This window comes from Microtus oregoni, unplaced genomic scaffold (genome assembly GCF_018167655.1).
Source record: "Microtus oregoni isolate MIOR12 unplaced genomic scaffold, Mior012 000002F_ref0000024, whole genome shotgun sequence".
Taxonomy (NCBI): Eukaryota; Metazoa; Chordata; class Mammalia; order Rodentia; family Cricetidae; genus Microtus; species Microtus oregoni.
Genome location: NW_024543061.1, coordinates 85,803,007 through 85,821,179, shown reverse-complemented (window position 1 = coordinate 85,821,179; position 18,173 = coordinate 85,803,007). Strand labels below are relative to the sequence as shown.

Genomic DNA, 18,173 nt, shown 5'->3' with positions numbered 1-18,173 from the left:
TTGCTGTCTGTGGCCAGAAGGTGCACATCACAGAAGGTCCAGGCACACAGTACCTATAGAAGAGCCGGGGACAGCTGGCAGACAGTGGTGGCCCTGGGAAGCCTCCTGCAGATGCAGGTCCAGGCATTTTCCCAGCAGCAGAGAACTCGCAAGACAATTGGTAACTAATTCAACTTGAAAAACACTCCAAAAAATTTGTATTTCACTTGCTTCAAGGCTGCCAGAATACTTACCTAACCCCCCACCCCACCCCAAAACTGACTTTTCCAGAGAAGCTGAGCTTTGTTAAGATGATACTCAAAGTATAATCACAAGTGTTTTGTGAGTCAATGCCATTTGCACATTCAGGAGGATAAAAAGCTCGCATGTGTTTAGCATATATGAAACCAAGTTTAATCTCCTGGCAGCCTCCTTTAATAGAAAAGATTGGAGGTTAGCAGCAGAGATTGTGAAGCTAGTACATGCTACATTTGGGGTTTCCACTAGATAGCAGTGTTTTTAAAACACTTTTCTAGTCACACACACACACACACACAAATTACGATCACTGTTTCTGTAACTGGCGGGTCGCCACTGAAGTTCAGAGGGTCTCAGCCACACTCAGACTTGCACGTGAGTCTCAGCTCCAGGCTGCTGTGTCTGTGGGGGTCACAAACAACAAATAATTTAATTATTGAAGCATAAAAGGGAGACATTAATAAATACTTAGGTTCAAGCATGTCTGTATTTTTAAGATGTATTTACCTGTGTATTTGTGTGTTGGTGTGAGTGTATGCCAAGCCAGAAGAGGGCTCTGGATGCCTTGGGGCTAGAGTCACAGGCTTTGAGAGCTGCCCTGCTTAGGTGCTAGCAACTGAACTCTGATCCTCTGGAAGACCAGTAAGTTCTCATAACCACTGATCTCCAGCCAGAGCCCAGTGTTTTTCTTAACTATGTAGAGTAACTCTCCGAGTAAGAGAATAGCTTCAGGTCCAGGAGGATAGGCTTTTATTCCTTTTCTCAGGTGGGACTTTTTCTTACCATTAATTAAGGAAAATGTTTTTTCTGGTGGTCAGCTATAATTGGATAACCTCACATCACTCATATGTCAGATTGGTCACTTGTGTTAAAACAATGACTTTTCATGAGATTAATGGTTACTGTAAGTGGATAATTGGTAGTTTGTATTCACTGAGCCCTAACAATGTACCAAACACTGTTCTGAGTTCGTGTGTGTGTGTGTGTGTGTGTGTGTGTGTGTGTGCAGGTGTGCCCCTGCCTTTCCATTGTGTCTTAGGGAATGTTTTAGGCCTGACTATGCTGCCCAGGTCCTTCAGGATGCCCAAGCTGCTGGGTGTTTGCTCACCTGCTGGCCCACCCTCTTGGGGACCATAGGGCTCCTGCAGGCTGAGATGCTTATACCTGTATCCTGTATCTGCTTTTCCTCACACAAAGCTTGTGTTGTATGAGAAAGATCGGCTTGTCACCCAAGTGACCACAAGGTGGCACTTACCTATGGGATCCCTGAATGACTTCTTGAGAGTGGACTCGTGTCAAACAGTAGAACCTTTTAGTAAAGTCACGGAGGCTGCTGTATGACCCCAGAATGCCTGTGTGTCTGCCATTGAGCGAGACGAGTGGGTCAGTGCACTGACCTGACGTGGGCATCCTCCTGCAGTGTGCATGCTACACAGGAAGACAGGCCTTGTGCTGTATGTTTATAGTCAACTGAATTTTGTGAAATTTTACTCATCTTATTTTTATATTTTAACAACTTGAGTAACTCTGCCACAGCACTCCTCTACACTTCGTTCTTGTCGATTGCACAAAGTCGTGGCCTTCATTGTGACATTTCCATGTGGGCATTTAATGAGTTTGAGCTTGGTGCATATTTAATCCCCATTTCCCTTTCTTGGCTCCCCCCACAGTCCTAATAGTTCCCTGCCCCTTTGTAATTTCATGTCTTCTAAGTTATACATATGAGAGAACACACACGGCTATTGTCTGTGTGAGTCCTGTTCCATCCATTTTCCTACAAACAATGTAATTGCTTTCTTGTTTATGAATAAGTGAAGCTGTTGTGTATACAAACCACATTTCCTTTCTTTGTGGGGTCCTGCGTCTGTGATATGTATCTAGGATGCTCCTGTCTTCTGGCTACTGTAACAGTGCCCCGGTGAACATGAGCATACATGTTTCTCTGTAATGAGCTGTCTTTGATTATTTGGAATCTGAACCAGAAGTAGTAGAGTTGGATCCTGTATTGTCTCAGGTTTTAATTTTTTGAGGAACGTCCATGCTTATATCATATAGAGACTGCATTAACTTACATTCCCACCAGCTTTATAGAAGGGTCACATTCCTACACACACACACACACACACACACACACACACACACACCCTCACTACAGTTGTTGTTGGGTTTTTTTTTTTGAGTCTTGATGGCAGACATATGATATGGAGTGAGATGGGACGACAATGTAGTTGTGATTTGTCTTTTTCTTGTGGCTGGTGGTGGTGGTGACATTTTTGTATGTGTTCTTGGCAGCCCGTGTGTTTATTTCACCGTGGCTAATCACATGTGTGATGTGTAGTAGGAGGCCACTTGTTCGCTTCCTGGCTGCCCAGACTCCCGAAATAACCACACAGAAACTGTATTAATGAAATCACCTGCTTGGCCAATCAATATAGCATATTCCTAGCAAACTCTTAAATATTAAATTAACCCATTTCCATTATTTTATATTTTACCACGTGGCTGTGGCTTACTGTCAAGGTTCCAGCATGTCTGTCTCTGGCGGTGGCTCCATGGCTTCTCTCTGACTCCACCTCCTTTCTTCCAGCGTTCAGTTTAGTTTCCCCCCACCTATCTCTATTCTACCCTATCACAGGCCTAAGATAGTTTCTTTATTAACCAATGGTATTCACAGCATACAGAGGGTAATCCCACATCAGTGGTGTATGGCTTTCCCTAGCTCCCAAACTTCATTTCCTGCCACTTCCCCGAGTGCCCACCTAATTGGCACATTGTGGTCTTCAGCTGGCATCTGCTTCGGTTGCCAGTTAATAAGTGAACGTATCCAGTGTCCTGCAACAGTTGTTACTCGTTTGTTTTGATTGAAAGCCCAACTTTGGCAAAGTAGCAGCGGCTCTACTCCCAGTTACCTCCCTCCTGGAATCCTGAAACTCTGTGACAATCTCTTTAGGTCTCAATCCTTTCCTTGTTCTGTCCTGCGGATCTGTCACTACCACAAAGCAGCCCCAGTCCATGTTGCTCCTCCCTCCCCAAATCCCTTCAGATTTCCAGGTCAGAAATCTGGTTCACACAGTCTGTCTGTCTCCGATGCTGTGTGTGTGTGCCTGTCTCTGCATGCAGCCCTCCTGCCAGGGTTATTCCAGCATACTATAAAAGGAGCAACATGGACTCATGTAAGACTATCAGGGTCCCTCTTCCAAAGGATAAAAAATAAAATCTGCTCGGAAGAGAAAAAATCCACCTTCTCCTAACAATGCCTGCACAGTTTGTTGGCCTTACGTCATTCAGAGAGGCAGATTCCCTTCCCGAGGTCAGTGGTTGCTTTGACATTACTGCCTTGACATGCAGACCTTAGCCCCAGGTCCCCAAGTCCCCTGAGGTGAGGCTCTTTAACTTTGTAACAAAACCAGCCTTTGCCTTTCTGTTCATTTGCTAACATGACTGAAGTCTGGTTCTCATGGCCAACTAGCAACAGTCCTTGATTTTAGTGGTTTTATGTTTTCTGTCTGGATCTTTCAGCACAGGGTCAAGTCTCAGGACTTTCTGACACATTGTGTCTTCTCATTCTTTTTTTGTTTTGTTTTGTTTTTTTTTTTTTGTTTTGTTTTGTTTTTTCGAGACAGGGTTTCTCTGTGGTTTTGGAGCCTGTCCTGGAACTAGCTCTTGTAGACCAGGCTGGTCTCGAACTCACAGAGATCCCCCTGCCTCTGCCTCCTAAGTACTGGGATTAAAGGCGTGTGCCACCACGGCCCGGCTTGTGTCTTCTCATTCTTAAGCAGGAATTCACCTCTAGTTCCAAGCAGTCCCTCAGAAAGCTCTGAAACTTACTCCAAATAATGACAGAATTGTCACTCACCCAGCCATAAGCTCCTATTGTGGGCAGTTCTAACACGCCTGGCGTGGTGCTTGGCCAACCCTCCAACCTACAGCATTTTCCTCAGGCTTCTGTCTGAGTTGCTTCCTTGACCTGGTTCATTCATCTGTCTACAGCTCTTTGCAGACTGGCTAGAGAACTGGTCAACCAGCTTCCAGTACAGTCAGGCATCTGAACTTTGACCTTGTCACACTTTACCTTTCTTTCCTGTCATTTTCCACCAAGCCAAGAAAGGCAGAATTTCAAAATATTATGTGAGTGATCTACACATGTCAGTCATGTGTGTCAGCCACATGTAAAGTAGATGTCACGTGACTTCAAAAAATTATGTTTGGCGCACTAGAAGCAGATTCTTGGGTGTAGATAATAGTGTGTTCTCAAGACGCTTGTGTGTTTCTGCAGCTGATGAAGGCAGTGAAGATGGAATAGAAAGGACGTGCGACACCCTGCTCATGTGCATCGTCACGGTGCTCAACCAGGGCCTCAGGAACGGCGGTGGAGTGGGCGACGTGCTGAGACGACCCTCGAAAGATGTGAGCAAGACGCACATGATTATTTCCTCCCTTCCTCCCCTCTGTCCTCCCTTCATGTCTGTCCTTCTTCCGTTGCTTCCTCCTCCCCCTTAGCCTTTCTCCCTCCCTCCCTCCCTCCCTTCCTCCCTCACTCCTTCCATCCACCCTTTCCTTCTTTCCTGAACTGGGAATTGAACCTATCAACAGGACATATCCCAAGACCTCTTTTCACTTTTTTTTTAAAAAAAAGATGTATTTATTATATATACAGTATTCTGCAGGCTAGAAGAGGGCACCAGCTCTCATTACAGATGGTTGTGAGCCACCATATGAATGCTGGGAATTGAACTCAGGACCTCTGGAAGGGCAATCAGTGCTCTTAACCCCTAAGCCATTCTCCAGCCTCTATCTTTTTACTTTTTAAACTTTGAGATTAGGAGTTTCACTACATTGCCCAGCTGGTCCTAAACTCACTCTGTAGCCCAGGCTGGCCTTGAAGTTGCTATTCTTCTGCCTCAGCCTCCCTGAGGAGGACTCCTGACAGGCCCATAGCACACAGGTGTGCTTTCTCTCCTGTTGCCTTCCTTACCAGTATTTACAGTATGGTTTTGGTTTCCAGGGCTACAGTGACGTTTGCCTTTGAGGTGGCTGTAAAACCAGTGAATTGCACAGTGCAATCCCAGAGGATCAGGGGTGAACCAAAAGCCTATGGCTGTAGCTGGGCTCCAGTCTGAACTGCACATTGTGTCACGGCAGCAAAATCATGGCTACAAACTCTATAGGAGCTGATTGTTAAATAGAACGCAGCAGCTCGGCTGCCTGTGTCTGCAGAATTCCCAGGCGCATGGGTTTCCTCTGCTCTGCATAGGAACAACCGCCACTGTTTACCACGATGAAGGCAAAGTGTGGATGAGTTCTCACAGAACTTCAGACATTCAAATGAAAAGGCCAGAACGTTTCTCAGTAACTGTGAATGCTGAAGCACCAGGCTGGAAGCCTGTGCAGTTTTCTTCTGCAACTCTCCTGTTATGTAATGTCCAATCATCTTGTTATTAAGCTCGGCTCTCATAGTAGCAGCTGGATCCCTTGGTCTCTGGTGTGTGTTTTACCATTGCAGACCAGACAGGATCCACAAGAGCTGTGTCCTTGTCAGAATAAGGACAGACCGACTGCAGAACTTGAGAAAGCACCAGGGTTTCCTCAACTAACTTTGGGATTGTGTTTGACCCCTTTCTGCTTGATGTCTGGGGAGACCTGCATGATTGCTTTTCTCACCCATATGTTAAAAATGCCCAAAAAAGCAAATTAAGGAAAGAAGGGTTCATTTTGGCTCACATAGCTTCTACCCCCAGGAAGCAAAGAGTGAGCAGGGGCAGGGTCTGGTCTATAAGGCTTCAAGGCTCACCCCCACTGACTCACTTCCTCTGGTGAGGCTCCACCTCCTGAAGGGTCCACAACCTCCCCAAACAGCACCACCAGGTCAGGACCTCATGTCCAGACAACGTGAGCCTGTGCAGACGATTTGAATCCATCACCAGTAACAACACACGAGAAAGTGTTGTCCTGTCTGGGTTAAAGTGAATCAGCTCCAGAGAAATGGAGGAATTCTGAAAGCAGGCTTCAGGCATTCCCTTAACTGGAGGGGAAATAAGGGCAGAGAGAGGTTTCACTTTCCTAACAGGCTGCTGTTTGTGGTCACTCAGATATCTACCAGACAGCATGCTAACAGGACCACCGTGAAGTGCGTGTGTATTCTATGTGTGTTTTGCACTTCTGTTTTAGGAGCCCTTGTTTGCTGCCCGGGTGATTTATGACCTCCTTTTCTTCTTCATCGTCATTATTATCGTCCTTAACCTGATTTTTGGTGTGATCATTGACACCTTTGCTGACCTCAGAAGTGAGAAGCAGAAGAAAGAAGAAATTTTGAAGACAACCTGTTTCATCTGCGGTAGGTGCCCCCCACCCATGTTATGGTGAGAGATGAGCAAATTGTCCCCCAGATGCTAAGATAATGGATGGACAAACTGCTCAGCAGGATAGAGGGATGAAAATGATTTCCACTTTTCATGCTTTAGGAAAAAATATTTTAATGTGAAGGCTGGGTAAATTCCAGGTTGCATAATGTTGCGTGAGACTGACATTCTCTGCTTCCATAAATAGATGCAAGAATCACCCCAAACTCTGCTGCCATTATCTCTGCGGTTTATCTAGTCCTCTGACTGTAGAGTGTGCTGCCAGATGCCAGGCGGTTCCACCAACTGGCAAACGAGTTTTTCATCAAAATAGCATATTGAGTATATTACAGAGTGACTTTTATTTTGTTAGATTATGAACCCAAAGATTCCACTCATTGGCATCACCATTTTATATTCAAAACTAGGTATTATGCTACCGTTACAGCTGCACACACACACATACATGCACACACACACACACATAACATACATTATCGGAACATATGAATACTGTAGAACATACCACACATCTGTACATTATACACCTGCCATACCCCATACACCGACATTAGATACAACCTACTACAGGCTGCACACTCACACACCACATATACTGCACATGTGTGTACACACATCCTTTTCTTCTGCCCCATAATTGTCTCTCAGGCTGAACCAACTTTTTCTTCATGGCCATCTTCTCTCAGATCCTCCCCTTCTCTCTACCCATCATCCCTCTCTGGCTTCACTTGCCACTGTGATCCCTCCTCTGAACCTCAGACTCACGCTCACCCCTCCACTCTCCTGTCCTTTGGTCTTCACCACAGTGTCTACCACCTAACTTAAGCTGGGCCCTGGTAAGGCCTTTCTCTGCCTCCATGGCTTTGCTCACTTTGTTCCATTCTCCTCTGTAACTCTTCTCAACCATTTCCTCCTTCTCCCGCTGAAGGTGTACCTGGGAACAATATGCTATAATACGTACGCCCTAGGGAAGAATGCATATTAACCGTGACCTGTTTCAGCATTTGTGATCTGTGCTGAAACAGTCAGTCAGTCAGACAGACAGACAGACAGATACACACACACACACACACACACACACACACACATAGTTCTCTGTGTATCAAGGGAAATGATAGAGAAGTCTTTGGGTTGCTGAAGGTATCAAGAAGATAGACATTTCTTTTTTTATTGATTTTTACATTTTTTCTCTGCTGGAGGAGATGCAGACACCTGGGAGTGGGATATGCTGTTGCTGTTAAGGTCACAGGACAGGTGGGTGCTGGCCTGTCTCAGGAGGGGGCTCAGTGTGCCCCTGCTGGCCCCTGGATTCCAATCAGGTCATGGTGATTTCCGGAGCAGTCTTTGGGTGTTTCACCTTGAGGTCAGCCCAGACTGACATAATCCCAGAAAAGGAGTGGATGAACTAAGCCTTGCAGAGACATGCATACTAGACCAAGCGGGTGACTGGGAAGAGGCAGGTGGAGGACATTCGAATCCTGTGCCTGTGAGCGAATAGGAAGGTGCCTGAGGAGCTCCTCAGGTCCCATGAGCTGTGACAGACTCCCTGACTCCTCTTTTATAATGGTAGCATAACTGTTGACCAGAGCACCGTGAAGAGAGCCTCTGTCTGCCCCTCTACATGAAGGGAGGCGAGCGTTGTACCATGTGCCTTGCTTCTGTGCCTTCGTGGCTGGCGACATTGCCTCTCTTCTTCCTCCTCCCTCCCCCTTTCTCATGTTCATGTATACATGATGTGGGGTATCCTTCTGTAGATGTGTTGCTTTTGTTGGTTAATAAATAAAGCTGCTTTAGCTTATGGCAGGGCAGAATAGAGCCAGGCTGGAAGGGATAGAGAGAGAGGTGGAGTCAGAGAGATGCCAGATAGCTGCTGAAGGGGGACATGCTGGAACCTTACCCAGTAAGCCACTGCCTCAAGATAATACATAGATTAATAGAAATGGGTTAACTTAAGATGTAAGAGTTAGTTAATAAGAAGCCTGAGCTAAGAGTCCATACAGTGTTGTAATTAATGTAGTTTCTGTGTAATTATTTGGGTCTGGGCAGCCGTGAAACAAGCAGTCGCTGCTTACATATATATGTATATGTGTATGTATATATATATATATATATCCTTACATGTACATGTGTACACATATATACATATGTACGTATATACATATGGAATATAATTTGTGACCAACTGCCAGAGCAAGGCAGGCCAGTAGCATGAATGGAAGACCCTTGTCCTTCAGTTTGTCATTGGGATACTTGATGGTTTAGAAAGAGCAGGCTGCCCGGGGCAGAGCTCAGATTTGCTTGAAGAAAGCTGAGGCCAAAGAAGAATCTCTTTTCTGTGTCTGGACCAGATGAGGGGAAGTGAGTTTGGGGTGCTACATCCACAGAGATGTCCTGCAGCCACTCAGGAGTGTGAAGAAGAAACATGTCTGGAAACCTGAAGGAATGCTCCTTCAATCCTGAGAGAGAACTAAACCCCTGTATTTTGGAAAAAATCAAAATTAAACAAACCAAATGCTCTAGTTTCTCTCTGCATGAAACGTATGGCTATTTTCGCTTCTCCTCAGTGAGCTGTGTGTTGCCTCCCAAAGGACAGTCTTCTTCATCCGCATCTTTGGCTCTCAGAGATGTCTCATTCTTTCACGCTAGCTCTCTAGAAAGGGCGTTCTGATTTTTCCTGTACCCCCATTCCTCAGTATCTGTCCCATTCTTTCACGCTAGCTCTCTAGAAGAGGGGTTCTGATTTTGCATGCATCCCCATTCCCCAGTGTCTCATCACCCTTCTCTTCCATGCCCATTTAACCCCACTTTGGCTGGGTACACACCCAGCACCACCTCTCCAGGCTTCCTCTTCTCTTGTGTTGACTAGACAGTGAAGCTGGCGCAACCTCCTGGCAGCCACACGGACCCAGATGCAGTGTCCTGTGTCTTCTCCCCCTTCCTCTTCTCAGCTCCAGATCCTGCCTGGCATATGGCAGCAACAGATCTCTGACTGCCTGCAGTAAGCAAGGCTGGAAGTCCTCCCTCCCTCACGCCAGCATCTCTGCTCCCTCCTTCCAATTCTCCAGCTACCCTGGGCTAACAGATCTGCTTCCACAGGCTCACACCGCATCCTGCCATGCGTCCTCCCAGCCACACACGGGCCTGCTCAGTGCTGCCAGGCTAACTTGTCCAGTACAAAAGCCATAAGCAACATCGTGCCACCATTACTGTTAAGTTCTAGTTTTCCTGGTAGTGAAACACTTCACAACCTGGAACCCTTCTCTTCCTTCTCTGTTTCTTCTTCTTCCTTTCCCCCTCTTTGTATATGACACGGAGACTTATTATTAATTATAAATCCTCAGCCTATAGCTTAGGCTCGTCCCACTAGCTCGTATAACTTAAATGGACCCATTTCTCTTCATGTGCGTGTTGCCACTTGACTTGTGGCTTTTACCTCTCCTCATGCATGTCTTGCTCCCTCTGCGTCCAGCTGGCCACCTCGCTTTTCTCCTTCCCTGAGCTCTGTCTGTCCAGAAGTCCCACCTATACCTCCTACCTAGCGATTGGTCAGTGAGATATTTATTAAAGCAACCACGATGACAATGACTTGTCTTTACGTAGTGTAACCAATTACCTCACAACACCTCTTCTCCCTTCTCTCCTTTCCCTATTCTTCCCCTTCTTTAAGGTGTTTTCATCCATTTTCCTCTCATTTGTGTTTCAAATTCCAGTCTGAGTACGTTCCTCACCATTCCCACTGTAGTGAGAGGATGTACTGGCTGAAATCCCGCCCCTGAGAGCCATGGAACTCCATTCTATCTTTAAGGCACAGCCCCAGTGTAGGATTCATGAACGCTTTTCAAAGTCTCACTCAGCAGGATAAACGCGAGTGCTCCTGCATGGCTGTCGTCACACGGAGCTCAGTGGTACGTGTCCGCCTCTGTTTGATACCGTGCACCCTGATACTGTAGAAAGCCTATGAACTCCCTAGTCAGGTAGACATGGTCCTGCACCCAGACGACGTAACCTTGGCCAAACTTCTTGGCCTGGGCTGTTCTTTGCTGCTCTGGAATGAGGAGAGTCTACGGCCCTGCTTTGAGGCTGTACTTGTTTTAATTGAGATCTTGTTTATTGAATCCTCTGCTGCTGTGAAAAGGTGAGGAAGTTAATTGCTTCCATGTTTGTGTGGGGCTCGTTCATCAGTACCTGGTAATGAATGACTAGCCAGTAAATTAGCCCCAACACTTATATGGCTGGTTAGCTACCCAAAAAGGGCAACTCAGTACCAAGTCTATCTGTACTTCATGTCAAAAACCTCGGTGCAGATAGGGAGATAGCCCAGAAAAGTGTCACACGAGCTGAAGACCTGAGCTCAGATGTTCGCACCCACATGGAAGTTGAGCACAGCACTGTAAGCCTGCAACCCTTAGGAGGCGAGGCAGGCATACTGGGGCTCGCTGGCCATCCAGGTAGTCCTCAAACAAAGTAAAGAAGTGATTGAGAAAATCCCGACATATACCTCTAGCCTCCACATGTGTGTGTATGTATGCAACACATGACTACATAGACAAATCCTAGGTCTACTGATTCCAGATAGTTCCAAACTTTGCCACACACTAGGTATTGTCTCGGTGGTAGGACATTTCCCCAGATACAAGTGATGGATCCAGAGGCTCAGGGTGATGCTGTATCAACCAAGTCTATGTTGATTTTCTGGAAGCTTTGTCCTTATTCAAAAGACTGAAGGATCATTTTGTAATTTAAGCTTCGAATAAATCTAAGCCTGTTGTCGTCTTGTCTCCCTTCATGCTCCCTTGGCCACACATGCCACTTCAGAACATTGCATGAGTCACCTTTTCCCACTGCCCTGTTACAGGTTAAGAGATGGTGGAATCTTTACTTTAGTATTCTGTTACTTCACAAACAGGAGGGGCTTGGCCTTCGTTCTGGAGTTTTCCTTTAATGCTCTCCTTTTTAATGACTAACTCTATTGTGATGTAGTTCTCATACCTTAAAGCTCGCCCATTGAAGGTCTACAGTGCAGCCCCTTTAACCTATTCAGAATTGTGTGTACAACTTCTCCGTTTTCAGACATATTTCTGCCCCTTCCCCTAGCACCCTGCAACCTCTATCCACCATGTTCTCGGCAGCCTCCCTTCGCCCTGTGCCCTGGGCAGCCACTGATGTCCTCTCTGCCTCTGTACCTTTGACTGCTTTGAAGATTCAGTCAAGACAATCCGGTCTTATGACTAGGTTGATGCTTGCAGGGCTCCTATCTGTGGCAGTTACTTTTCTCCTGACTGATGGAATACTGACATAAGCAAACAGCAGCAGGAAGCGTTTCCTTTGGCTCACAGTTGAGCAGATAACATCCATCATGGCGGGAAGGTGGGCAGTGGCCAGTCCTAGGAGTCCGTGGTGGCTGTGGGAGGCTTTGTGCTCATGTCTCAGTAGTCTAAGAGGAGAAGGTGGGTGTTAGCGCTCATCTGGTCCTCTCCTTCCCCTCTTCATTGGGTCCAGTACTCCAGCTAAAGGATGGTGCCACTCACATCACGATGTGTCTTCTTTCCTCAGTTAATCCTCCTGGAGGCAACCCCACAACACACACACATGTGTGTCCACTAATGACTGAGGCTTTTGTATTTTACTGTGTGTGTGTGTGTGTGTGTGCGCGCGTGCGTGCATGTGTGTAGTTTATGTGCCCTGTCTGGGAACAGAAGTCATCAGAGGCCAGAAGAGGCATGAGATCCACTGGAACTGGAGTTCCAGGCAGTTGTAAGCTGCCATGTGGTCCTCTGCAAGAGTCGTGAATGCTCTTAGCCACTGGGACATATTTCCAGCTCCCCTGGCCTTTGATTAATTCAGTCAGACTGAAGTCAGAATTAGCCGCCTTGCTATGCAATGCCATGCATGAGTGCTTTAAGCCTTGCTGTTGAACAAAGTGTTCTGTCAGATGCTGAGACCGTGTCTCCTTTCTGCCCATTATTGATGGGCATCTGGGTTGTTTCAGCTTTGGGGTGGCAGGGACTGTGGTGTGGTGAGCATCCTTGAGCAGGCGTCTGTGCGCATTCCTCCTTCATGATCTCCTGAGCCATGCTGGGACTGTGGATTCTTTAGAAACGGCCCGTTTCATAAAGCAGCTGCCTGATTTTACCTTTCTTTAGTAGCCTGAAGGGCCAGTATTTCCATCTCCTCCCCACGTTGTCCTTATCTCCTTTCAATCTTAGTGGAAGAACATTTTACTACTGAATACTCCTAACTCATCCAATCTCTGTTTCATTAAATGCCAACCATGTGTCAAACGCTGATGTAAACCATTAGGCCCATGTGACGAGCAGAGCACGGATATCTGTAGTGGGAAACACGACAAATATCAGGTGAGGCTTGGTAGCACGTGCCGGCAGCCCCCGGTGAGGAAACAGATGCATCACGATCATACAACTGAGGCCAGCCTTTTTTACATAGCAAATTCCAAGCCAGCCAGGGCTAAGTAGTGAGACACTGTCTCAAAAACAAAAAATAAGGCATGAAGTAGTAAGTGTAAATGTGCGTGCAGATCCCTGGGGAAGCACACTTCTTCTTCCAGTCTGGTCTGCAGCAGGCGCCCCCTGGCAGGCATGGTTTCTGTTACCTGGGATTTGAGGTCCAGTGTAATTGAACAACTTCCACACTGCTGTTGTGAGCCCGAGAGAAGGTGATGGACGACACATGAAAGGAGGGGATGGTGACGGGGTGGTCCAGAGTGCTGGGAACCGGGAAAAGGGGCTGTGTGTGCGGGATGCTGTGTCTCCAGTGGGAAGGTGCTGTCTGTGTGCTGGGCACTGTGTCTCCAGTGGGAGGGGACTATCTGTGTCACCAGTGGGAAGGGGCTGTCTGTGTCACCAGTGGGAAGGGACTGTCTGTGTGCTGGATACTGTGTCACCAGTGGGAAGGGACTGTCTGTGTGCTGGATACTGTGTCACCAGTGGGAAGGAAATGTCTGTGTGCTGGATACTGTGTCACCAGTGGGAAGGAAATGTCTGTGTGCTGGATACTGTGTCACCAGTGGGAAGGGAATGTCTGTGTGCTGGATACTGTGTCACCAGTGGGAAGGGACTGTCTGTGTGCTGGATACTGTGTCACCAGTGGGAAGGGACTGTCTGTGTGCTGGATACTGCTCACCTTAAGTCACTGCCAGTCAGAGTTCAGCAGAAATGTCCGTGAATGAGTTAGCCAAGGACACCATAGTGAAATAGTTCTGCGGCCATAGGAAATACTAGCTTTGGCCCCGATGAAGGGATTTGTCTATGGAATAGCAAGCAGACCAACATGGCTGTTAGGCCCCAGCAGGGAGACATGAGGGGGGAAGATCAGAGCAGCAATGAGGTCAGGCTACATGGGAGTTAGCACATAAATGTTGCATGTGACGCATACAAACTAAATAGTCATCCCTTGTGTTTAATTTTCTCATCTCTAGCAATGAGCACATGGCGTAGTCTTAAAGGAGGAGGGGTTTACGTGGGCTCCTGGTCCAGAGAATGCAGACGATACGCATCATGGCAGGCAGCACACACGCAGGCACCGTGTCCTGCCTGTGTCAGAGGGAGACTGCTGGCTCACACCTTGGTAGAAAATGAAGCAGAAGACAGAGAACCCTGGCTCTCAGCTGCCTTCTTGTGTCTTGATGTTGTCCTTCTCGTCTGGCTGTGGGATGGTGTCTCCCACACTCAGCAAAGGTTTCCCCATATCAGTTAGCCCTCTCTGGGAACAACCTCACAGACATGACCAAAGGTATGCCCTAGGCAACACTTAATCCAATCAAGTTTTAATCCAATCAGAAATTTTGGAGCTGGAGAGATAGTTCAGTGGCCCAGGTTTCAAGCGTGAGACCTGAGTTCGAACTCAGCACCCACATGAAAAGCCTGGCCCAGCTGTACAAGGTTTGTTAACCCCAGCTTCATGGAGACAGAGACAGGAGAGGCTGGGTTGCTGGCTGTCAGTGCGTCTCCAGCTTCAATATGAGAGCCTGTCTCAAGTGAATAGGTCAGAGCAGGATAGAGTAGGAGTCCTAAGCCCCGTCCCCACATTATCCTATACTATCCTATGGAATTTAGCTGTCACTAGACATCTATATTTTATCTAATATTTATATAAGCCCTTCTTACAGGCTATTGTGAGGGCCTGATGCGAGGGCCATAGACAAGGGGAGCCTCCACATTGTCCCAATTTCTAAGTGTCACTGTAGCCTCCGTGCTGAGAGTGGAGGACATAGGTGGACACAGGCAGGCCTGGGCAGCTGGCGAGATGATCCACACCTAAGGGTGGGCAATAGCTGAGACCACAGGTTCAGCAGAGAAGGCGTTCAATCTAGACACAGGTGGATACGTGCTGAAGGAAGAAATAGAGGTATTTCAACATGGATTGGGTGTGACATGTGAGAGGCAGAGAAAAGTCAAGCATGACTCCTGGGCTTCTGATTTGGACAACCCCTGGAGTGGCCACTGAGTAAGGAGAAGGCTGTGGAGAGAGGGCACTGGAGCCCACGTCAGACATGCTGAACTGGTGTCTGGTCAAGTGAAATGAGGCACAATCACTAGATGGTTGATTTTATACCCTCTTCATTAAGAAAAACTCCAATAACATGATTTAAGAAGTCAACCCATCACTGGGGACAGATATTTTAAAATGTATTTGTTTTATGACATGTTTAAAGGTTCTTCATGCCTAAGAGGCCTTGAAATGTGCACAGGGAAGGAGTAGCCAGGATTGAAATTTAGTTTCCTGGTATCTTCTACGCTATCTGAACAGCAAAGATGAACTCAACCCTGTAGACAGAAGTTTTTGCCCATCCCGGTCCCACAGCCATTCTGTCCCAAAGAAACACACAGAGGCTTATATTAATTATAAACTGTTTAACCTATTGCTCAGGCTTATTACTAACTAGCTCTTACAACTTAAATTAACCTATAATTCTTGTCTATGTTTAGCCATGTGGCTTGGTAACGTTTCTCAGTAAGGCAGTCTCATCTTGCTTCCTCTGCATTTGGCTGACAACTGTGTCTCTGCCTTTCCTCTTCCCAGAATTCTCTGGTCTGTTTGATCCATCTATATTTCCTGCCTGGCTACTGGCCAGTTTTATTAAATCAATATGAGTTAACACGTCTTTACAGTGTCCCCCAGCAGTTCCCTGGCATCCTGTTTCCCACTCCGATGACTTATTTTTCCAGAGATGCCTCTCTTCATCTCCATTCTCTCACGTAAAGAGAAAAATCTGACCACTCAACTCCTCCTCCTCATTCCTTCAGAAGCTGGAGATACAGATTGGTATGTTGGACGGTTTTATGTCACAAGCTAGGGTCATCTGAGATGAGGGAGCCTCAATTGAGAAAATGTCTCCATAAGACTGAAGTGTAGGCAAGCCTGTTAGACACTTTCTTAATTAGTGATTGATGGTGGAGAGGGCCCAGCCCACTGTGGTTGGGGGAAAACCCCTGGGCTAGTGGTCCAGGCTTCTATAAGAAAGCAGGCTGAACAAGCCATGGGAGCAAGCCAGTAAGCAACATTCTTCCATGGCCTCTGCATCAGCTCCTGCCTCCTGTTTTCTGTCCTGTTTGAGTTCCTGTCCTGACTTCCTTCAATGATGATCTATGATGTGGAAGTGTAAGCCAAACAAACCCTTTTTTCCCCAGTTTGCTTTTAGTCATGGTGTTTCATCAGTGCAATAGAAATACTAGATAGGACATAAATTGGTACCAGGAGTGGGTGTTGATGTGACAGACCTAACCATGTGTTTTGGGTATGGTTGTGAAAGGGCTTTGGAACGTTGGTCTAGAAAAGCCATTGACTGTTGAGAGCTAAGTGGCCTGTTCTGTAGGAGCTCCAAATACAAGAATTTGAAGTCAATGTGAATGATGAGGCCTGGCTTGTGAAGTGTCAGAGGGAAGTTAAAGACTGTTGGAGCCTTTTGTGATTTTGATTTATGATGCTGTGGTTCTGGCCAGCTAGGGTTGAAGAAAGAGCTGTGATTAACAAGAGACCAGCGCCACTGAAGTGAAACCTTTGCTTTGCTGGGACAACTGATGCTGGTTAGCTAGACATGAGGAAATAGCAGTGATTGAGGAGAGACCACCATCACTGTGGTGAAATCTTCAGGGAAGTGTTTCCTGAGAGCACACAGAAGCTGTGTTCCAGAGGCAGCCAAGGTTGTACTTGGTAATGTGTAAAAGTCACCCAGGTGCTACTGGTTTTGGAGGCAGGCAGGGGTCATGAGGAGCAGCTGAGGCTGGCAATAGGAGAGGCCAGGAGAGGCTATTGGAGGAGTTACAGCTGAGTAGCAGTGGAAGGCCCAGGATTGAAAGGGCCATGCAGGAAAGTTGAGGCTTGAAACCATGAAGAGAGCCCAGGATAGGCTGTTGGTGAAAGTTCAGTCCAGTTGCAGCAGCAGGCCCCTGGAGTTTGGAGATGCCAGTACCATAGGAGGGCCACCAAGAACAGCAGCAACAGTGGAATGGAGCCTCAGAAGGCCCCAGGGGTTTGAAGATGCCGGGACCATGGGATGGCCACCAAGAGCAGCAGCAACAGTGGAATGGAGCCTCAGAAGGTCCCAGGGGTTTGGAGATGCCAGGACCATGGGATGGCCACCAAGAACAGCAGCAACAGTGGAATGGAGCCTCAGAAGGCCCCAGGGGTTTGAAGATGCCGGGACCATGGGATGGCCACCAAGAGCAGCAGCAACAGTGGAATGGAGCCTCAGAAGGCCCCAGGGCTTTGGAGATGCCGGGACCATGGGATGGCCACCAAGAGCAACAGCAGCAGTGGAGTGGAGCCTGCCCCAGCTTAAAATATGAGCTGTGTGTGCTGCAGAGGGTGACCCAGCCCTTTGAAGGAGCCCAGAGGATCATGAATGAATCTCAAGACACTGGACACTGAGTTGTTTACACTACTGGAGATTGGTTTTGCTTTGGCCTGATTGTAACTGTGCCCTGGCTCATCCCTCGTGAAGTAAGACTGTATTTAACTTATTTTCTATTTTATAGGAGCCCACAGCTTAGAGACTTCTGATTTTAAAAGAGACTTTGGGTTTTTTAAAGAGGTGGAACTTTAAGCTGTTTGCGTTTGTAAGGCTAGGGGGTATTTAAGTTTGTAAAATTTTTATAGCGTGATGTTTATATTGATGTGTGATCTTGGGAATGAACTAGAAAGGAAAGGCTGTGACTGTACTGGGATGTTCTTGTGGTATTGACATGGGATCGGTTGTTCTGTACAGTTTTATTTCAATTTGGCACAAGCTAGAATCATCTGAGAGGAGGGACTCTCAATTAAGGAAAGCCTTCATAAGATGGGGCTGTTGGCAAGCCTGTAGGGCATTTTCTTTATTAGTGACCGATGTGGGAGGGCCCAGCCCATTGTGGGTGGTGCCATCCTCAGACAGGTGGTCCTGGGGTCTTTAAGGAAGCAGGCTGAGCAAGCCATGAGAAGTAATCCAGTAAGAAGCACCCCTCCATGGCCTCTGCATCGGCTCCAACCTCCAGATTCCTGCCTTGCTTGAGTTCCTGCCCTGCCTTCCTTCACTGATGGACTATGATGTGGGAGTGTAAGCCAAATGAACTCCTTCTCCCA

At 47.1% G+C, this 18,173-nt stretch overlaps 1 protein-coding gene across 1 annotated transcript in view; it reads left to right on the top strand.

The window, feature by feature from the left end:
• Itpr2 (inositol 1,4,5-trisphosphate receptor type 2) overlaps nt 1–18,173 on the top strand; it is a 420,430-nt gene that overhangs the window by 362,092 nt on the left and 40,165 nt on the right. The window contains exons 53-54 of the mRNA XM_041632277.1: nt 4,514–4,644; nt 6,406–6,571. Of these exons, the coding sequence (XP_041488211.1) occupies nt 4,514–4,644; nt 6,406–6,571 (297 nt within the window). The remainder of the gene's footprint in view (nt 1–4,513; nt 4,645–6,405; nt 6,572–18,173) is intronic.